This window comes from Leptonychotes weddellii, chromosome 3 (assembly GCF_054177405.1).
Source record: "Leptonychotes weddellii isolate Sample4059 chromosome 3, ASM5417740v2, whole genome shotgun sequence".
Lineage (NCBI taxonomy): Eukaryota > Metazoa > Chordata > Mammalia > Carnivora > Phocidae > Leptonychotes > Leptonychotes weddellii.
Genome location: NC_138371.1, coordinates 8,406,083 through 8,429,703, shown reverse-complemented (window position 1 = coordinate 8,429,703; position 23,621 = coordinate 8,406,083). Strand labels below are relative to the sequence as shown.

Here is a 23,621-nt window from a genome sequence, read left to right as displayed (position 1 = left end):
GATGCGGGGCTCGATCCCAGGACCCTGGGATCATGACCTGAGCCGAAGGCAGACGCTTAATGACTGAGCCACCCAGGTGCCCCCAGAAATTATTTTTAAATAACGTTCCAGGGCGCCTGGGTGGCTCAGTTGGTAAAGCGACTGCCTTCGGCTCAGGTCATGATCCTGGAGTCCCGGGATCGAGTCCCGCATCGGGCTCCCTGCTCGGCGGGGAGTCTGCTTCTCCCTCTGACCCTCCTCCCTCTCATGCTCACTGTCTCTCATTCTCTCAGTCTCAAATAAATAAATAAAAAATCTTAAAAAAAAAAAAAAAGTTCCAGAAAACATCAAATTATACTTACCTTTCTATTTGAATTGTGCAACTAAGTTAGAATAGACTTAAAAACGCACAAATCATAGAAAAAAAACATGAGTGCATGTTATAGTAAAACACTCCACAATGTTTTCACCTCTAACATACTTTAAAAACCCCTGTATTGTTGTCACTAATATTAGTTTATGTGACACTTAACTAAATATCATCACACATACCATGACACAGTAATGGACGCTAGCAATGACACTGTTCAGTGCTGCTATACTGCTTATGAGATGACAGTGTATGTTCTGACCAAAACTTTTATACTTTCACTACTCATGTCCTATTTTAGAGTTAGATATTTAACTTTCTTTTAAACAATTTCATTCAAATGCCATTTCCTTATGATAAAATATACTCAGTTTAAATATGGAGCTGAACAAATGTATTGACGCATATAACCAACACCACAATCGGATCAGGACAGAACACTGCCATTACTCTTAGAAGTCTCTTTGGGCCCCTTACAGTTAATCCCCTCACCCACACTTCAGGCCTCTGGCAACCACTGATCTGTCCTTACTGCCTATTCTAGAATTTCATAAAAATGGAGTCATACAGTGTTTTTGGAGATTTCATGTTGCTGAGATTTACAGTCCATTCCTTTCTACTGTGGAGAGGCATTCCTTGAATGGATATGCCACAATCTCTTTATCCATTGTTGGTGTGAAATTTAAGAGAAATGTACTAAATTACAGAAAAGTAGAGGGCACCTGGGTGGCACAGTCACATGTGCGCCCAACTCTTGGTTTCAGCTCAGGTGGTGATCTCAGGGTCCTGAGACTGAGCCCCGCACTGGGCTCTGCACTCAATGCGGAGTCTGCTTGAGACTCTCTCCCCCTCTCTCCCTCTGCCCCTCCCCACTGCACTCTCTCTCTGGAATAAATAAATAAATCTTTAAAAAGGAAAGAAAGAAAGAAAAGAAAGGAAGGATGGATGGAAGGACGGACAGAGGAGAACCAAAACAAGAGAGTAGATAGAAAAATATTTTGAACTGCTGTTATAATCATGCTGCAACGTAAAATGACTGTCAGACTATTTGACATGACTCCAATTAGCCTGATAAAGTAGGAGAGATAAGCCCAAATATTCTGTTTTCTGAAAGGCAATCCCATGATAAAGGAGCTGCTTACATATAAAGCTCTATAGTGGAAAAGACGTTTCCCCATTTGTAACATTACCTGAGGCCAGGATGGGAGACAAAAATAGCTTTCACATGTGTATCTGCTCCAAAAATTGGAACAGGGAAACACCTCACAGGTGGTAAAGACTGATAATTACTAACTTAACAGTATTTTTAAGTAAATCAAGTCAAACGTTGGAAGAACTCTATAAATTCTTTCAATCTAAAACATTCTTTAGAAGATTACAAATGTTGGGCGCCTGGGTGGCTCAGCTGGTTAAGCAACTGCCTTCGGCTCAGGTCACGATCCTGGAGTCCCTGGATCGAGTCCCGCATCGGGCTCCCTGCTTGGCGGGGAGTCTGCTTCTCCCGCTGACCCTCCCCACTCTCATGTGCTCTCTCTCATTCTCTCTCTCTCAAATAAATAAATAAAATCTTTAAAAAAAAAAAAAGAAGATTACAAATGTCGAACTTTCTGGGAAAAAGGAAAGCGGAAGTCGTTTACAGAGTAAGCTCTGCCCAGAGAATGGGGATAGTTTAACCTTCTTCTGGCCAGTCAGCTGACAATGCCAGAACATACCGTACTGACAGTTTTAGATTGGCTATAGTTTTCAAAAGCACTTTGAGATACAAAGTTATGATAATTCTTACTCTTCAGACATAAAACTATTAACTGACTTGCTTAAAGGCATAACCCAGACAGACTACACAATTCTTATGTTTATTTTGAAGCAGAACAGAGGCTACTACATCTTCAATACACTTAGGGCCAAAGTTAAAGTTGTGCCTTACAGGTTCACTTAGGACATGTTAAAACACTTCATATAAAAACACTGTAGTTTTGTAGAATCAAAATGTGTTTCCTTCCATTCTACTGGTCAAGTAAGGGTTATTTCAATAAAAGAGGAAACAATGTAAGTGTAAACCAACAACCCAGTGAGAACGAATTAAAATTCATGTGCACGGGAACACAGGCACACGCGTGCACACACACAAACATACACAGAGGCTGTAATGCAGCAACGCTAAGTTTATCACTTATTTTTATGAGGCCACTCAGAGAAGCATCCAGAATACCTACTGGCCAAATTAATATATTAATGTCTACGAAGCCTTTGTGTAATGAATTTAGGTATAAATGTAGACATACTTCCATCAAAGCTTTTGACATTATTTTGGTATAAGAATATACATTGTTGTTCCTACAAATATATTCTGTTAATCTTTATTCCTGTGGTAAAAGTGAAACTGGAAGTTAGTATTATTCTCTTAAAAGTCCTAATTGCTTTGTTTCTCTACAGCATATGTATGTCTTACCTTTTTTGGGGGGGGGGGGGAGACAGGTATTCCTAACCCCCAGCTAATTTGCATGCAGTTCAGGGCTTCATCTTTTGTTAAAACATTAGTTTTTTTGCAAAGTCAGGACATACAAAATGTGAAATAACTAAATCCCTCATGTATCCAGTTGTAAGCTTGGACTTCTCAAATATAATATCTTAAAAGAATGAACAGGTGAGGGCCTTAGAAATTTTATTTTCTGGACCCTCAACTAAAATAAACATAGGTATGATCTTGGTGCTTTCTACTCATAGTGATTTTTCTTCTCTACTTCAAACTTTCAAAAGTACTACTCCTTGCATTACAATATGCTGAAATGATTTCCACTGTGTAATTTTGGCAGGAGGAATGAGCACTCGTCACAGGATCTGCCTACTTCAGGACAAGAATAACCAGAGGTAAAACAATATTCATCCTAGAAAGGTATGGTTTTCACTAGTAATTCCATTAAGTTTCTTTAAAAGTAAGCGTAATTAGATAATACATATTCACAGTCATGCTTTTATTCCATTTTTAATTCTTTCATGAATTAAATGAGGATGCTAATCTTTGACCATACACATATGGTCCCACAATAAAAATATAGCCCCCATGATAAAATAATCTAACAATGCAATAATTAAACGTTCCAGTTTCCTAAAGATTCCTTCTGTTGTATAGTGAAAATAAACCTAAATGTCAATGTATTGCTAAGGTTGTTTGAAAATCAAGTGAGATGGGGGAGAGACTGACCTAACACCTTTATTCAGTGAATAATGACTGAATTCAACTGCATTAACGTTTTTATTCTCCAACTTACATATTCATTTCAAAGTGACCTTTAAAAAATGATCAAGTAGGGGACCTGGGTGGCTCAGGTCATGATCCCAGGGTCCTGGGATCAAGCCCCATGTCAGGGAGCCTGCTTCTCCCGCTCTCCTCCACTTTCATACTCTCTTGCTATCTCTGTCTCTCTCAAATAAATAAAATCTTTTAAAATAAACAAATAAATAAAATCAAGTAGACATCTCTTGTATAAGACCCAGAAACCCTTGTTCTGAACACCCTGTTGTTTTTTTTTAATTCTTTTGAGAACTCTATCCTACCCCTTCTCCATGTGATACTGATGGAAGTACCATTCACAGTACATTCCCACTATATGAATCGGACTCAAATTGGCCAGACTATTTCCATCATAGTCAAATACAACCCTGCATCCAAAATAGTGATTCGTTCAAGGATAGGCATATGATCCAAGGAAATCAGGGACTTTCTTACAATTTAATACATAAATGATTGGACAGCATCTCTGGGGAGGAGAGGGGAAGGTGTGAGAGTCATAATATAGGTTTGGGCCTGACAGGGTCATCTTTTTGGGCTCCTGGACCCAGTCAAGCCTGAAGCTAGCCAATCTATTGGCTTTACAGTCATATGAACTGACCAGTGTTTATGTGTGTATATGCCACACATCATATAATATATACCATGTTTTTATATACATACCTCATATAATATACAATTATATTAAAATTTTTGGGCTAAGGGGCGCCTGGGTGGCTCAGTTGGTTAAGCGACTGCCTTCGGCTCAGGTCATGATCCTGGAGTCCCGGGATCGAGTCCCGCATCGGTCTCCCTGCTCAGCAGGGAGTCTGCTTCTCCCTCTGACCCTCCCCCCTCTCATGTGCTCTCTCTCATTCTCTCTCTCTCAAATAAATAAATAAAATCTTTAAAAAAAAAAAAAAATTGGAGGGGCTAAGGTAGATGTTGACAAACTGCAGCTTGTGGGCCAAATTCCAACTGGCAACCTGTTTTTGTAACTTCCACTAGCTAAGAATGATTTTTACATTTTAGGGAGTTGTTAAAAAGAAGAATATGTAATAAAATCTGTAGGTGGTAGTAAAACCTAAAATATTTACTATATGGACCTTAAAATAATAATAATAATTACTGACTTGGACTTTGAAAAGAAAAAGGAAGAACAGTATATGGACTCACCTAAGTTTCAAGAATCAGATAAAAATTTAAAAAACAAAAACTTGTCCAAAACAAAATACAAACAAAAGAAAATCCCTTGTATTTTAAGAAGAAAAAGAAGACCTGAGCTAAACAATATCTCATTTTCAAGTAATTTTTCTAGAATTAGTTAACTTGATTTTTTTACTTAAAATTTTTGCAATACTCCCAGAGATAACAAATACATCTCCTTTTTAAAATGGTACAGTAGACAAACCAATGAATAAGATACACCAGTTATTTTAAACAAGGGTATTCAAAACTGCTACAATTCATTTACATTTCAAGGTATCAAAGGATGATTAGGATTGGTTTTTTGGGAGAGGTGCGGGGAGGATTGGGTTTTGAAATGCAAATCCCCAATTTGTTTATATATTTTAGAAAGCTATCAAATGGAGCACCTGGGTGGCTCAGTTGGTTAAGCACCTGCCTTTAGCTCTCAGGTCATGATCCCAGAGTCCAGGGGTTGGACTCCCTGCTCAGCAGGAGTTGGCTTGTCCCTCGCCCTCTGCCTCTGACCACCACCACCACCACCCCACCCCGCTTGTGCTCTGTCTCACTCACTCTCTCTCAATAAATAAAATCTTTAAAATAAATAAAATAAGATAAAAAGCTATCAATTATCCATTTATTTACATGTTGTATCTGTTTCAAAAGGTATTCAGAATGACTTGTTTTTTCTTCATAAAAGGAAAAAAAATGCACCAAATAACATGAGTACTATCGCACATGAAGAGTTCAATTTAGAATCATGCAATGGGGCCATTTAGCTACCGGAAAAAGTAGGCCCAATAAAGAGAACTAACAGTGGGAATATTTTCAGTAACTTGATCTTGATTCCTTCAGCCAAAATAGAATCACGAGAACCTGGTATAACCTGGTGTTGCTTTCAGTATATACATCCTTACTAATGGTTACTTTGCCAAAATAAATTCACAAAATGGAAAGTAACCTAGCATATAAGGGATCATAGATGTTTATTTTAAAATCATTCAGTAACAATAAAAGATGAGCTTTGCAGATGGCAGTAAGGTAAATCCCAAATGGAATTTTCTAAGCCAAGTTTTTATTTTCTAGCCAATGCAGAGCAATTTCATGCATTGATTTGGCAATACAAATTAAACACATTAGAAATATACAAAAGATATTCATCTAACCATTATTTTAATAATGAGATACTGGAAAAGAGCTAAATGTCCAATAATAGGGAATGGTTAAGTAAACACCAGTAATAAAAACTGCAGGAATACTGTCTTAGCTAGTAAGTATATGAACAGATTGGCATTTTACACTACTAGTGGGAATGTAAATTCATTTATTTCTACAGGCAATTTCAAAATATACATCAATATTTAAAAAGAACATAATCAGAAACCTAACAAGGAGATAATGCTGTAAATTACAAAGCTCTAGTCAATTTAAAAAATTTAGAACAATGTAAATGCCCATTAATTGAGAATGAGCTAAATTAGGATACGTCCATTTACAGCCATTCAAATGATGTAACTTATAGTTCTTTTGAAAGGAAAAAGGTCTAGTGTTTAGGCAAATAAAGCACTTCAGTTTCTTCAAACCTAAAACACAGATACTACCTCATTCTGTTGTCATGAGGATAAAATTTAATGTGTTACATGTCTAGCATGGAGTGTGGCTTATAATGGACACTCTACTGTCATACAGAGCAAGCGCCAAGTTTTGATGAAATATGTGCATATACATGACAAAGTGTGTGCATTCTGTTAAAGACAGATACCTGGACACACATACATTCACTTCTGTCCTCTCCAGAAACTCCACTAAACTAGCATTAAAAGAATCTGAGGCATAAATCCACAAGGATGAGATGAATGGAAGAGATTACTATCACAATTTTACAAGATGAAAAGCAGAAATCCCAGCACTAGAAATTCCAGAAAACTTAAAGCAGAAAACTGAGATAAATTACCAATGAGAATGACACTCAGAATCCCACAAAGTTCAGGAATTGATGGTACCAGGTACCTCTGGGATGACTCTGGAATTAAAACTGAGGATTGGTTGATAGGCTGTTTCTGAAGCAGTCAGATCCCCCGCTCCCCTCCCCCACTTGCACAGCTGGATAACTGTCTCTGCTGACCCAGCAAAACACAAGACCTCTATTCTTTAGAAAGTATAAAATAAAGAAATTCTCAATTAAAGTACACAGCTGTATCTAGGTGCACCGCACCAAAATGAGAGGGGGTGGGGAGATCAAGTGTAAACAGATTAGATGACAGATGGCTTCTTTCCTAGGCCTCTTTTCCTGCTCAACCCCCAGCCCTCGGTCAGTTCAGCTTTTACCTCTAGGCAGGAGTGTGAAGGAATCCTCTCTGTGGAATTTCACCAAAGAAAAAGATCTAAAAATAATGATAGGTTTCGTAATGACTAGCCCAAACAGATCACTAGAGAATGGATTTCAGTGAAATCTCTTCTATGTGCTCAGAGTTTACAAATTAAGTGTTGGTGGACCAAAAACCTGAGTATGAGGAAACAACCAGGAATTATCAAAACCTGTGGAAAATTCCCAATAGGAAAAATCAAAACCAAACCAACCTCCCTCCCCCCAAAAAACTTCATGAGAGCTGTGTAAAGAAAACTCACCATCAATGTCCTCAAAAAAAGAAATGCATCCATAATAAAAAGGAAATGAGAACAAAATAACCTCTTGAAAATAAAAACAAGAGAACAGGAAGAAAAAAAAATCAATAGAAAGGCTGGAAGAAGTTGAAGAAATCTATCAGAAAGTAGAAGAAAAAAGCAAAGCCAGAATGAAAACATCAGAAATTTCCAAGAGGACAATCATCCAAAATAATAGGAGATCTAGAAAGAGAAAAGAAACAAGGATACAGTGAACAACCATCCTGTTTGTTTGGCTATAACCCTGGTTTTAAGGCTGAGTCCTGAGAGATCCAAGGGAAACCAGGACTGCTGGTCACCCTAACAAAAAATGAGACCAAACCCACAGCTGTGGCAATACCATGACATGTCTAAATAATGGAGGTAAAGATCTGCAAGCTTGTAGAATGGGTTACATATACAACAGATCAGGAATCAGAATGTTTCCAGTAAAGAAAGCTTAAAAATAATGTGATTCTTCAAAATTTTTAAGAATCATTTCTAACCCAGCACTCTATATCCAATCAAACTAGTACCAAGGTTGTGTATTTTCAGTCAATATCTGAAGACAATAAAGACAATTTTAAAAAATCCTTTTAAAAATCTCATAGCTTTTTTTCTTAGAAATCAAGTGGAAGAAGATACATTCCATCGTAACAAAATAGTGAACCGGGAAAGACGATGTGGGATCTGGAAACAGAAAGCTAAACGAAAGACTGAAGAAAATGCCCAGGCTAAATAAATAAAAGCTGTGAAGCAGGCATAAAAGAGCAGCCATCCAGAGGCCTTATTTCTTCAGGACAATTTAACAAAACCAAGCAGACAGCTTGATAAAAGATTTAAACAATTAGTAAATTGTTTGGAATAATGGGTTCACAGAAAAGGAAAACAACATCAACAAAATAATTATTTAAATCAAGAAAAACAAAAATGTGTAAGAAAGGAACCCTTCCGATGGACTCTGGTAAACGGCATTTATGCACTTACGTATCCATATAAACATCGGGCAGGCACTGATCACACCTAGGCAAAGGGGAAGTGTACACAGTACAAGGTTGGTGGGTATAGAGGTGCGGTAACTCTCATAAAGGGCAGGCAATAGTGCTCAAACTGAAAAAAAAACCCAACCAATAAACATACGAGCACATATTCTATATAGATGGAAATAAATACCAAAATAATCAGCACTGGGGAAGGGCAATGTGGCAGGAAGACTGCTGTTTTTTAAAACTTTTATGTAACTTTAGTAAAATGTAATTTGGCTAAATTAATTCTTATTCTGACCCGGTATACAAAAATACATACCATGATTATTTAAAATTTGCAATGTAAAATAAAAGCCTTCCTTGGGGTGCCTGCGTAGCTCTGCTGGTTGAGCACTGGACTTGATTTCAGCTCAGGTCGTTGAGATCAAGCCCCACATCTGGCTCTGTGCTCAGTGAGGTCTGCTTCTCCCTCTCTCTCTCTCTCTAGCCCCCCACCCCCTTCCCTCTACCCCTCCCCCATTCATGTTCGTGCACGTACTCTCTCTAAAATAAATAAATCTTTAAAAAATAATAACAATTTTAAAAGTAAAACAAAGCCTTCTTAACAAAGAGGCTGATTGTTTCTGTTCAGTGTTCTTTTTTAATTTGGCAACTCATTTTTCTAATTTTAATGTATTTTTAAAAGCCTCAAAATTATTAGAAATCAGTAATTTTTCAAAGCACTTACATATTAAAATTATTAGAGGTTTAAGTTGCTAAATTATTTTACTAGCTGTCTTGTAATACAGAAAACTCTCAACACTCAATCCTTTTCCCTTTAAGCTCCTCAGCCAACACCTCATGAGGTGAAAAGATAATTTAATTATTTAGACTCGGTATGGATGACCCTTTAAGACTCAAGGTGAAACCAAGATTTTAACTCTTAAATTCTCTCCTGTTCAACACATTCTTATTTCTTCCCTCCATGCTAGGGATGTGAAGAACCAGGTCTCAGTCTCAGACTGATGATAGAGTCCTAATTTCAGCAGAATTACCTTCCCAGAATTCTGCATCTGCCTGGTTCTTGTCTAGTTCTAATAATGGCCACAGGCTGCATGCAAGTCACCAGAAGAGCATGAAACTCAAGATGGAAATAAGCTGGTAACTATTGCTGACTAGGTTATTAATAATGTGCACATGATGTCCACTTAAATAATGAGAGGAAACCAGATCTACAAATAGACACATTAGACTAGAAATAGAATATCTTTAAATTTTGCTATAAATAAGTTCCATAACAGCCCAGATTTTGATCACAAACTTTGTTGTATTTCTACACCATCCATCACCTTCTACTAGTCAGACACTACATACTCGGAAAGTTGTATTACTTCAAGATTGGCTTTCTTTTAAAAGAAGTCAGATTAGCAAAATAGATCTTGAAGCCATACTAATTTTTAAAAGTTTTAAATATATTAAAATATAAAAATATTTTCAAAAATCACTTGTATCGTTACAGTTCCGAACTGGTTTTACATTTATGCTATACAAATTTCTGAGAATGTCTGTTTACTTATGCTAAACAACACGAAGCAAGAATAATCCCTTAATGCATATTAAAAATTGTCACATAACATTGTCCCTTCTGGGGTATTCTCAAGACTTCTATCAACTGATACAGTGTGACCTCTGTCACAGAGCTATTTTGATCAGCTGCAGCTGGCAAGCCACAAGGCTTCAGGAAGCCCATCACAAAAGTAGCTGTTTCCATAGTTCTCCCGCCAGCCCTAATTCCTGACCAGGAACTCGTTCGTCGGTCTGTTAACAGTTGCTGAAACAACACACTGGGAAAGGTTTTCTTGCTCAAGTATCCTGACTAAATGTATTATATCATTTCCCAAAGGTTCCTCGGACCACTGCCGTCTTCCCTAGGTCAAGCAAATCTATAAAATATGCAGAAGTTGCGTAAGATTTCTCACAGCCTTCAATGTGTTAATGTAACCCCAAATCTCCTCCAGTAGTATTCAACCATGGGAAATGAGTTTTCATAAAGTATCATGTAAGTACCATTACTCCTACAATTTGTTAACAATTTTTTTCCCATGAAGCTTTACTGACCAACCGTATCAGTGATTCTTTACCCAAGAAAACCTATCATATTCTAATTAATAGGTTCACAAAAGTTGAAGAAAACAAATAATCTACCCAATTTGGAATGCTTTCTATCTCACGAAGTGGCCAAATCCATTTTTTGGATAACATACAGATTCTGGTTCCACGAGATACGGTAATCAGAAACTTGCCTCTCAAACTCTACCCACTGAATTAACGCCCCATGTCTTGATGTTTGGGCGGGGGGGGGGAATCTCCTCATGCGTAAAGAGCCCTTCAAATATATGGCAATATCTCTCAAGTCACCATTATATGTTAGTACAGTACTTTAATTATACAAAGTTATTTTCACATGCATTCATTTATTTAAGCTTCACAAGAATGAGTATCATTATCATTTTGCAAGTAAGATCAGGAATTAGGCTGCATGATTTGCCCAACCTCACAAAACTAAGAGATAACTTCAAATATAGATCTTCCAAATCTGAAAACAGTTATACCTTAAACTTGATCAGTGGCTGGGATTTATCAATCCTTCACTCTCAAAAGGTTGCTGAATATGGTTTCTGTCTTAACATACTCAATTTCTGTTCTAAATTCTACAATGCATCTCATGTACTAATTACTATGCTTAGTGTTGTCATATAATCATTTATTCCTCAAATAAGCTATTATGCCCATTTAGAAGGAAAAGGCTACAAACTTTCCCATAGTTGCCAGTTGACAGAATGGCAGAACTAGGATTCAAACCCAGGATTTTCACCTCTTTAATAAGGGTTTTCTATCCCCAACATGCCATTACTTGAAACTCAAGAGATTCCCATAAAATACCTAGCTTTGCCCCATATTCTTAAGTAAAATTACCAAGTACTGTCAGTTCTATTGCGGTATTGCTTCCTATGTAAACTCTTTTCCCCAAGTGACATATGTAATCATGCCTAAAATCCACCCTGTCCTGTCTGACCTCAAGAAGTCTTCCTAGATTTAGCTCACCCAATCTACTCAATCCTATGCATCCTCGTCTCACGACTGATTTCTGGAACCAGATGGTCTGGGTTTGACTCTGGCTCTATAGTGCTCACTTCGGCAGCACATATACTAAAATTGGAAGGACTCTTGGCTCTATGGCTTCTTGGTTCTGTGACCTTAGGGAGGCAAACTGACCACTGATCCTGAGTTTCCTTACTTCTAAGATGGAAATAACAGTATCTGCCACACAGGGCTGATGAGGAGTAAATGACATGGTCCGTGTAAAGGATTTACAAGTTATCAGGCACTTGTAAGAATGTTACATAGAAATATTCCCTACTATTTTGTCTGAAATGTTTTTCACTTATTTGCAAATAAGCGAACAGGTAGTGAATGGAATGGTATAAATCCTTGGGTTCACACAATATTCATCCCTAAAAATGAATCAATACCGGGGCGCGTGGGTGGCTCAGTTGGTTAAGCGTCTGCCTTCGGCTCAGGTCATGATCCCAGGGTCCTGGGATCGAGCCTCGCATCGGGCTCCCTGCCCACTGGGAAGCCTGCTTCTCCCTCTCCCACTCTCCCTGCTTGTGTTCCCTCTCTCGCTGTGTCTCTCTCTGTCAAATAAATAAACAAAATCTTAAAAAAGAATTAAAAAAAAAAAAAATGAATCAATACCAGTAAAGAAGGATCGAATTGATTTCATCTCCTCCAGGGTCTTATCATCTCCTAATGACCCAAATATGGTGTGACAGTACAACACAGAAAACTAACAGGGGTGAAATGTGGTGAAGAGAAGGAAGCAGTGGGGCTTCAAGTTACACATAGCCTCCATCTTCCAATTCTAGTTCTGCCATTTGTGAGATATGTCACCAGGCAGCTTATTCCACCTCCTTGAAATAAGTTTTCTTAATAACTATCATTAAACACCATTTTATAAAAAAGTTAAATGGACTGCATATGTAAAATACCTGGCATTTATTAGATGCAAAATAAATGCTGGTTCCCTTCTCCTATTTCAACAGCTTGGGCTATAATTAGAGCTGAGAACTAGGGTCGTGATAGTGAAAATGGAAAAGCGGTATTCGTGAACATACGACACAGGCAGATTTTGTGAACGTGAGGAGGACAATACAAGCTGAGTTTTACTCCATTTGTCACCATGTGCAGAGTGAGCTTCATAGACCGTCTGGTTTTATTATGGCCCAGGGGTCACATCAGAACTCACGGCACTTTCTCATGTAGAGAAACCAAAGAAACTGCACTGGGGGTCAGGTTTTCTCCTCAAAAATTATACGAACAGACTCCAAAGAAAACTAGTTGTCTAAGAAGAGTCGAGGACTCAAGAACAATCTGCTCTGGCCCTGCCCTGGAACCTCTGAGAAATCAGAGCTGCAGGAGATGAGCTCTGCAAGTAAAGCATACCGGAAGGCAGAAAACGGAGGAGTGAATCCCACCAAACTAGCTACAAAACTCACCCTGGCCCAACGGCTGTGGAGGTCGCACAGCTACTACACTGGAGACAAATGTGCATGCGTGGTTCTACTTCACTTCAAAACAGAAAGGAAGAGGTATAAAAGCAGATAACCCTATGGTATAGGTTAAACAAGATTTTACGTAGTGTCTACTAGTATTCTTTTCTAAGTTTAGCAAATATTGAATCAAGTGGAAGCACAGATAATAGGGTTAAAGGAAACAGAACTAACAACTGTCTCTGATCCAACAGTAGGTTAGGCTGATCCACTATTAGCTAAACTTTGACAAGAATACTACAACACTATGCAAAATTTTCAATAACCAAGAAAAGGTTCTAGCCCTATCAAAATATAAATCTAAAAATGTTCTGGGGGGGGGATGGTGAAAAGCGAGCTTCCTGGATAAATATTACAAAAATTAAATGCTGAAACTGGACGTAAATGCTGTATTATTCTATTTGTGTTTTTTAGATTTCTCAAAACAGAAAAAAGAACAGCCTTCAGCATTACAGCAATCACGTAACTGAAGAAGGCCACCACCAGCTCTAATCAGTTCTAATGACATGAAGAGTCGGCTTCCCTGAAGAAGTCTTTTGAACAAAAGAGAAAAAGACAAGTGCCTCAAGATCCCTATCTCTCACCTAGTTTGTTTCTTTGCTTGAAAAGTATTATTCTGAAATGCTGGTTCCACTCCACTGTTCAAGAGGGCAACATTCTTTCCCATTTACGTGGGACTAGAGCCCAGTGTATGGAACGTAAAAGGTATTCATCTTCAGACTAAGCTCTTTAAAGGCCATTAAGTAGGACATGTGAATAAGATTTCATTTATACTAGGCTACATTTATTCTGAAAATTTAGCTCAGTATTTCATGAATACTGAATATATAATGGTATAAATGGTATATATGGTATAAATCCTTGGGTTTACACAACATTCATCCCTAAAAATGAATCAATACCAGTAAAGAAGGATCGAATCGATTTCATCTCCTCCAGGGTCTTAACATCTCCTAATGACCCAAATATGGTGTGACAGTACAATACATACCAAACCTCCCCCCCCCCCAAAAAAAACACCCCACCATTTGACTTTTGAACACAGACAAAAGCAACTCATAACTGAAATAATTTTGCTGTCTGGTTATAAAAGATCCAACTTGACGTCCCACCCTGATAATAGGAAATAACTTAGTAGCAGGGGCTACAAGGATAAAGATACAGGCACTACAGTGTGACCACTTAGAGATAAGAAGGCAGCATTCCTGACAGGTCTCCTTAAAACTAAACGCAGTATCAAGTATTATGTATTGTTACGAATGGATACAGTAAAAACCTAAGACTGCCTCAAGCTGCAAAAACAAAACAAAACAAACAAATCTGACTACCTTGAAAGCATAATCACTTCTGACAAACCAAGAAAAATGTCCATGGGAAAAAAAGGAAGAAGAAGAAAAAAAGAAGATATTTCCATACACTTACTTGCTAATTTGGCCTGTAATCCAGAAGGTCCAGGTTTTGAGGTCTCTGACTTAGAAGACCCTGGAAGAGACAGTTTGGTTTTAGGAAGGCTAACTTTAGGGCTGAAACGAGCAGCCCAATCGAATTTTGAAGAGCCACCAGTTTTACTCTGTTCCTTTTCCCTGCTACTTCTTCTGGGACTGGGACTGGATGCTGAACGGGAACGCCTGGCCTTGTTCTGGTCTTTTCCTTGTTTCACCCTGGCCCCTGGTGGTACAGTGGAGGAGGCCGAGGCAACGGCAGAAGAGGAGGAGGAAGTAGAGGCAGCGGAGGAAGAATCAGTGATGGCGCTGCACCCAGCTTTGGCCGAGGCGGCGGATTTTGAAGCCAGCTTGGTGGGTTTTGCAGATCTCTCTTCGGCACCAGTTGACTCAGACACAGAACCACTTTTTATACAAGAACTCTCTGTCCTCTTTCTTTTCTGACTCCGTGAACTGCCAGCGGCCCCACTCTTTCTGGTATGAGCCTTACTTGTTGAGGGCGATGGTGCAGATTTCAGTTGTTGCTCCTGGTCTAAATGTCTCTTCTTTGACTTACTATGTGGCTTATTTGTTTCAGAGGGAGATTCAGTATGCTGAAGTGCTTTTGGTTTTTTGGCAGAGCTAGGAGAATTGGTCCTGTTGTAGTCTGGACTAGCACTGCGTTTCACTCCTCGAGAATTGTCTTTCTTAGGCACCTGCCCCGTTTTTTGCCTTTCTGAAGTATTGGCTCTGTCTGGATCCTCTGGTTGTGGAACTATGACAGCAGATGATGAACTGCAGCTTCTGAGAGGTCAGATAAGAAGAGAGTTAATATCAGTCTGCCATCACTGTATCTGTCGTAAAATACTTATTAACTTCTCAAATCTGGGCAAATAATACTTTAAAAAAAAAAGATGCAAAGGTTTCCTGATTAAGTCCAGGGCTAAATAAACACAGGTTTTCAAATGGTTCAGGAAAAAAAAAAAAAAGGCAGGTGTGACTTTGGATGGTTAAATATTTGATTAGAAGATCAAATATTTGAATAGATCAGAGTAATTCTTTAGCCCAACGATTACTTACACTAACCCTCCTAGTCACAAAACAAGAATTAAGAAAAAGAATACTTAGCAGTTCAGAACTAGTTGATACTAGAATACTGATGCTCTATTCACAAATACAACTTCTTTGTCAAAGCTTGAAATAAATAACCACTTATTAGGAACTTTCAAAATGAAGGTAAGAAAATTATATAGTATATTATCATTCCTTTCTAAAAGACTCCTGCCAATTAGATCTTAAGAAATCACTGACCTTAGGCTCTACCAATAAAAAACTAAAAACAAAAAAAAGTAAAATGGCATTTCAGATGCCTATAAAGGTTTAATCAAAAGGGGAACCTCACGGCTCTCTAACCAAGGGAAAAAAATGCGTTGTCTAGAGCTTACTGCACTGACATCACTGCAAAGTAAACCATTAATCCTTAAAGTTACATTCAGGGAATAATGAAAACACACATCACAACATCCTGGGATAACCTGCTAAATTTTAATATTATGCAATGATTCAAATGCAAATAATTCTGCCTTGAAAATGTACAAGCAATGTGAAGATTTACCTTTTAGAAAGGTGTCCCCTTGACAGTTCAGAAGTATTAGACTGCACTTTGGGTGCCTTAGAATTAGATTTTCTACTCTCAGGAGGGCTATATCCCTTATGTTTTGCCTGCCCTAAATGTGACCTGTCAGCAGAAAATCAAAACAGAAATCTATCAGGAAACTGAGATGCAAATACAGTACTGAAAAGTGAATTATATATTTTTTTTTAAAGTCTCCCAATTCATTATTGATCCTACCCTTTCCCCAATTATTTCCATAATTAAATTATTGTTCTACCAAATAATCTTGCCAAAAAATTTGCCTTAGAACCAATACCTCAATACCCAAGAGTGCAGGTCTTTAATACCAAGTTTCATGACTGAATAGCAATATTATAGTTACTTAAACAATGAAGAATTTTTCAACAATTGTACTGCAAACCCACATAGGCTAAATGTTTGCAAAAAGCAAATCCGGCCTTTAGAAATCTAAACACTACTTTTAATAGATAATGTGAGTGTAACAGCTTAAAAGCTTTATGGAAGAGGCAGTCTGTGATCTCACAATGATACTGATTCCCAATTTGTAGATTATAATTCAGGTTAGCACAGTAAATGCAGAGGCAGATGAAATCAATTCCCAAACTGATTTTACATAGAAAATCATTAGAGCCCTAAACAGTAAATAAACTTACATGAAATCAACGGAATGATATTTGCTAAGAATGTAACGCACTAATATAATGTACACCAAAAACGAAGTGCTAGAGAAAGAGATAAAGAACTGACCACAAAATATTACAAAACATTCAAGAGAGTCCATCATTGATATACGGTTGGGTTATATTTGTAATAAAACAAATGCTGTGCCAGCATTGTTCTAAGAGCAAGTCTGCAGGACACGAATAAACTGTTTTTCAGTTGTTAGATTTTTTTTTTAACCTCAATGATTACATTAGAGTTACATAAGCAATAAAAAAAAGAGCATGCATTAATATATACCCAGAAAAGCTGGTGTTACAGTGGTGAGATATTAACGTTAACAGATGCAACTCTTTTAATTCACAGACAACATCCATCCTTCATGTAAGTAACATTAAAAGAGCATATTCTGGTAAGAATAACAAAGTTTCATTAATACCAAAGTTGTTTACTTTGTTAAAAAAATTTCTTTAAAGGATTTCATTCTGAACATCATCTCAAAGGAACTTAGAAATAAGTCACTGAAACCTCACATGACGATTCTAATTGAATCTGTAAGGATGCCACACAGTTCTTAACATATCATACAAGTTCCACCATTTCTTCAAAAAGATGCTCTAAGGTTTCTCGTCTCTTATTTTTTTTCTTCCATTTTTCCAGAAGAGTTCATTACTGGATTCTTGAAAGAAGATATGAAATTAGCTTCTCAATAAAAAGAAATATTTTTGGATCCGTAATATCATTTTCATTTTTAAGATTTTAATATATGACAGGCTAGCACTTTCTAAAGACTTACTAGTGTAGATCAACTACTTAAAAACTCTACATTAGTCTTTTCAAGTCTTAGTCTTGACTGTAGTAATGAATATAAGCATTTTTCAAGATACATGGTTTTTCTGAGTGTCTCCAAGCTGAACCTTGTAAGATTTATCCACTGTGATTTAGTTTGCATTTTTCCAGACTGAAATTACGTTAACCCATGAGTTTCCTATTAGAGATTTAATTTCTAGAAGTTGCTTTTTTGTTACATTTTTACTAACAGATCTGAGAGTTCTATTTAAAAAAAAGAAAAGAAATTGAGTATGTTTTCAAGTCATCCTAATTACTTTTTAAAAGGTATAATGTTCTGTTTTCAGGGTATACAATTTAATATCCATAGATCAATATCTATAAATTGTCATTCAGATTCTCTATATTCTTATTTTAGTCAAGTTTGCTAAGGATTAATTTTTAATTGAATCACAATTTCTACTTCAGTATAAAATTTAAAATATCCCTTGCTGTATTCCTTGATTGTAATTTTAAAATCATTTTAAAAGAAAACTTTATCCAGAGTTAGACTACTTTGCGGTAACGTTCAATTAAATATTCAAATGGCAATCTTAAAAAATGTTTATCGTAATATATTCCTAGTTAATAACTAGGGGATGGGAGAGGGAATTCATTCTCTTTGTCAACAGAATCTGACCAACATCAACGCAATGCTGACAGCGCTGTAGAGGCAGAAGCCCTTCTCTTTTTACCCCAAACAAACTGTTCCTGGCTCTTCAACACATCTAACTTTATAGCCACTTAAATCAACTCCTGAATTTCTATTGTTCTTACACCTTCAATGACCTAAAGGATTTAGCAGGTAAATACTCTAAATACTCAATATTTGATTACGAAAGAAAAAAAAATCCACCCATCTTGGAAACTGAAACTCACAAAACTAGCTTAAAACCAACAATGTCCACATTGACCTGACTGCACCTTTCCTAAAATTAAGTGTAACATTCTCACTGAACACTGGTTAAAAACATTTCAAAATATTAAATACTGATCATGGGGTGCCTGGGTGGCTCAGTTGTTGGGCATCTGCCTTCGGCTCAGGTCATGGTCTCAGGGTCCTGGGATCGAGCCCCACCCCGGGCTCCCTGCTCAGCGGGAAGCCTGCTTCTCCCTCTCCCTCTCCCACTCCCTCCCTCTCTCGCTATGTCTCTGTCAAATAAATAAAATCTTTTAAAAATACATAAATAGATAGATAGATAGATAAATAGATAGATAGATGGATAGATAAATACTGATCATTACTGTCCTTCCACCTATTGTATATATTTTCTGTCAAGGGTAGTAAGTACTTTTGGCTTTGTGGGCAATACTAGGTGTCACATAAGCAGGTATAAAATATGTAAACATATGGGTATGGCTATGTTCCAATCAAATTTTTATTTACAAAAACAGGCAGGAAGCTGGATCTATCCCATGGGTCATACATTAGTTTTCTAACCCTTGGCTTACCACAAGACAGTAGGCATCCAGATGGTACCGTAAAGAAACAATATGGGGCCTCCCAAAGTGGGGCTCTGTTTTATTATGCCCATTTATAAATTATTAATGCTTAGAATACTGTAAATCTCCATAAAATAATAGCACCCAATCTAGAATAGCCAATTAGAGTATCACAGGATTCAACACTTAACAAGCCTTGTTGCCTTTTAGATCATTTCACCAATTCCCTCATTTATCAGACCTTAATGCTCAATATTAATTTTTATTAAAAATTTTTTAAAAAGCATAATCTAAGATCCAGTAAAATTTATAGCCACTACAAATCAAATTTGCAAAAATAACACAGTAAAATTCATGACAAACTCTTTTAGACAGCACCAGAATGAGCCCATTTAGTAAATTATAGCCCAAGGATAGGTGGATAAGTGGGTGGGTGTGTATCCAGGAGCTTTTATATCATCCTATGTATATTCCTGGGGGGAAAAAAATCTCTTTCTGCAAAATCACTAAAAATAACCAGGTGAAAATGAGAATGGGCACAGAGCACTCGAACCTATGTTATTTTATAATCACGTTCCTAACAAAAACATCACCAATTTTAAAGATTAAATCTCCACTAACGTTTGCACCAATAATCACAGTTGGCCCACTCTTTGGAACCTTATTTTTTTTTTTTATTTATATGTAGCTATTTATTTATGTGTACATAAACAAATGTTTATTTATATATCCTAATATACTTAATATGCCAAATTAAGACCATTATCCTAATGAAGGGATTTGAAATAGAATTCCAAAAAAATCATTGAATACTAGCTGGAAGAGATATCAGAAATATTCTAGGGCATATGCCAATATTGAGGCTTGGTGGTTTTGGGTTTTCTTGGATAAAGTTTTTTTTTTTTTTAATTTATTTTTTGGAACCTTATTTTTGTACTTTCTCCTTTTAAGTGTGAATTTTTAAAGACATTTAAGACCAGCTTCAACAAAATTAAAAATACAATTCTGGGGGATGCTTTCCTTTTTCTCATTTTTGTTATAAATACAGAAGTAAATGGTTTTGAGCTTCCTTCGATGTTCAACAGTGCAAAGTGTAGTGGTTCTGGAAGTCACTGAACTAGCTACTTCTTACACTAAGTGATTTCTGTAAATCATTTCTGTAAGATTTTCAAGCTTTTTCGTAAGATCTTCATAGCTTACCAAATCTTCCATGCTAACTGAACATCTATTCAATTTCAGTTCATATATTAACACTGTAGGAAATACTGCCTATGAACCAACACTACTTCCATGTTATACTGACATCATTTCCCTATTTAGCAAGTGTATGTGGGCCAACTCATATTAAAGAAACCCAAGTTACAACAGAACAGACTAATCAACTCTGGGTTATGTGCTTATTTTAAGACTCACATGCTTCTTGTTGACTTTTAGGCAAATCATAGTTGACTGCCCCTTTATTTAATAAAATACTTGGTAGTCCAAAGGGTTAAAAACCATCTCTAATCCAGGGGACATCTAAGACAGGATAAAATCTTGTATCAAAGAACTCATTCTTGTCTTAATGGTAGGAAAAATGGCTAGTTATAAGTAACCAGTTAATACTTTACATCACCGGTCTTGAATTTTGTTTGAAACTAATTTTCTTGCCAGACATATTCACAGTTCAAATACATGTACATACTACCAAACATAAATGACTTGGGGCTTGGGGCGCCTGGGTGGCTCAGTTGGTTAAGCGACTGCCTTCGGCTCAGGTCATGATCCTGGAGTCCCGGGATCGAGTCCCGCATCGGGCTCCCTGCTCAGCGGGCAGTCTGCTTCTCCCTCTGACCCTCCCCCCTCTCATGCTCTCTCTATCTCATTCTCTCTCTCGCAAATAAATAAAATCTTAAAAAAAAAAAAAAATTAAAAAAAAAATGACTTGGGGCTTAATTAAATCTCCAAATTTGTTTTTTTGTATGTGTATAGAGATGTGCATGCATTTTTATGCTTTTATATTTTATATACAAAATTAACAGTATAATTTTGTCTTCTAAAAATTAAATGCTTTGTTTATAAGGTTCATAAATAAAATGCATGTTTTAAATTGATTTTTAAATACTGATTTTCAATAATCAGGGTGGAAAGTTCATTTAAATTACTTTAAACAAAAAACTCACTAATGTTCTCAGCAAAATGTACTGTTTTCCTATTTTCAATCACAAAACAAAAACTGATTAGTCTGACCAATGTTCCTATGTTTAGTCATGGCAAAATGCTAGCCCAATGGATTCTGTAATTTACAGTAAAAAACTCCTTTTTTACAAAGCAATGTTTTAAGTATCAGTGGCTCTCCCTCTAGGGAACATTTTGAAAACATGTTAGGGAACTGGGTGCTACTGCCATTTAGCAGATGTGGACTAGAGATAAAAAATGTCAGACAAAATGAAAAATTGTCCCATGACCCATAGATTTCAAGTAGCCTTGGTAATATATGAAAACCTTATGAAAAAAACTTGAAATCTGGCCATGATAATAATAGGTAAAAGACATGCTCATAATTTCTCAGCTTATATTTGTTTTGCGTGGTTTTTATATACATTAATTTCTCCAGCACTCCATGGGAACCAACAAAAGATGACATTTTTTGCAGCTTTACCAAGGGTCATGTATCATTCTGGAAAAGTCTACAATGAAAATGCTGCTTTTGGCATTTAAGTATGTTGCTGTAGCTGCCACATTCAGTAAGTTCAAATATAGATACAAGCATATGAATACACTGTCATCTTGTGTCAATGCACCCAAGCATTTACCTACTGAAATAATCTTATTTTGTTACTGACTGTTTTCCTTTTACTTATTTTTACCCTTATAAAATGCTTGTACAAAATTATATATATTTAGAAACACTTTGTTTCTAAACTGTTTAGGCAGGTATGTTGTATTTCTTAATTCATTTCAAGCTAACAAAGGGGCATCATAATAAAGATGTTTACATTATATGATACACATTATAGAGTGGGAGCATTAGATCAATAGAACAGAGTTGAGAACTACTGTAACAAGCTACTCATTTCAACAGATTTGTTAGGTTTGCCAACTCAAATATACGCAAGTCATGACAAGGCATATAAATATGGATAACACAGCTGAGTTCCTGTCCTCAAACAGGTCAGTGCCTCATAAAACAAAGTGATCTACCAGGTGCTATAAAGTTCCCAACAAAGGGAGAAATTACTACTAGCAGGAGAATATAGGCTTTATAGACTACATGGATTTAAACCACACCCTGAAGAATGAAAAGCTGAAGAAAAAGAACATTCGAGTCAAAAGCAGAGTATAGGCAAAGGCAGTGGCAGGAAAATATGAAACCCACATGGCACCTGGCAAATGATATGAATTTCCCTGAGCACAGAGCTACATTAGGAAACAAGGTTGAAAGGACAGGCTAGGGCTTAAATGCCTTATCAAAGGATCTAGATTTTGTCCTTTGATAACAGGCTGCAGTAGGAGATTGACAGCGTTACAAACAGTAAGGCAAAAGCAAAAAATTCTGTATGTTCAACAACCCAAGTAATACTGAGGATGAATAAACTACAGTACATACTTTGTAACGGAAAACAAGGCAGAGGGATTGAATAGAATCAAATCTGTGGAAAAAGATGGCCTCAAAAGGGAACCATACAGCTCAATATACTTTCACCTCCCACATTTCACAAAGGAGTTGGGTAAGGAGTATAAACACCAAGGTAATCCAAAGTAAATTAGTGATTAGTGATAGGTTAGTGATGCAGTGTTAAAAGTATTTCATAGGGTAGATTGGCTTTTATAACTACCTGAGTAAAAACTTACTAAGAGGACCGCAGAACACATACTTTTAAAGGTGTGATTATGTGATAACATTACATTTATTTTTTAGATGCATTATCCAACTTAATCCTCAAAAGACACCCAAGGCAGGTCTATTTCCATTTTAAAGATGCAGGAAATGAGGCTGGCACAAAATCACCCGGCCCCTAGGCAGGAAAGGTAAGACTGAGTCCAGGCATTCTGACTCTGTAAATCTGAAACCCCACAGCTATACCTAGGGACTCCGGGTCAAAGAAAAAGGCCTGTATTTACAGTTATGAAATTTTTCCTATCCATTTTGGTATGTCTGTCTCTAATTGTATACATGTCAAATTAAATGGCTTAAGGCTCTGCAAATGATAATACGAGAAAAATGGAAGAAAGTATGTCAAAAAAGGAGCCCTCCTGCTTTCTTTTGCTTTCCACATTACCAAGAAACAGCCTTCCATGTGTGATGCTAAACTTGGTGTTCAACTATGGAAGGAGCATTTGTATATATTCCTTTTTTCATTCACACCCATACTCCTCTAGGAAAACATTCCGATACTGAGAAAGCACTTGTAAAAACTGGTGTGTGAAACATCAGATTCCCTCAATATGGAGGGACAGAAGAATCAAAGCAAAGCCTCAGTTAAGGATATGTAATAATCTATGGCAGCTGACATCTTACAGGTTTCCAATCTGTGTATCATGTGACTTTTAAACACAATCTCACACTTAGTGATTAAAGCAAGAAATCTATACTGTGAAGGGCGCCTGGGTGGCTCAGTTGGTTAAGC

General features: G+C 36.9%; 1 protein-coding gene across 8 annotated transcripts in view; it reads right to left on the bottom strand.

The window, feature by feature from the left end:
* Positions 1-17,292, bottom strand: part of TRIP12 (thyroid hormone receptor interactor 12) — an 88,612-nt gene extending 71,320 nt beyond the window's left edge. For 7 of the 8 annotated variants that reach the window (XM_081813445.1, XM_081813447.1, XM_081813450.1 and 4 more), the window contains exons 1-3: positions 17,041-17,132; positions 16,060-16,182; positions 14,446-15,248 (exon numbers count right to left, since the gene is read on the bottom strand). In XM_081813445.1, the coding sequence (XP_081669571.1) occupies positions 14,446-15,248; positions 16,060-16,182; positions 17,041-17,117 (1,003 nt within the window). In that variant the 5' untranslated portion in view covers positions 17,118-17,132. Of the gene's footprint in view, positions 1-14,445; positions 15,249-16,059; positions 16,183-17,040; positions 17,133-17,273 lie in introns of those variants that run through there. The other variant, XM_081813449.1, reaches the window with a different exon arrangement.
* Between the last annotated feature and the right edge of the window lie 6,329 nt (positions 17,293-23,621).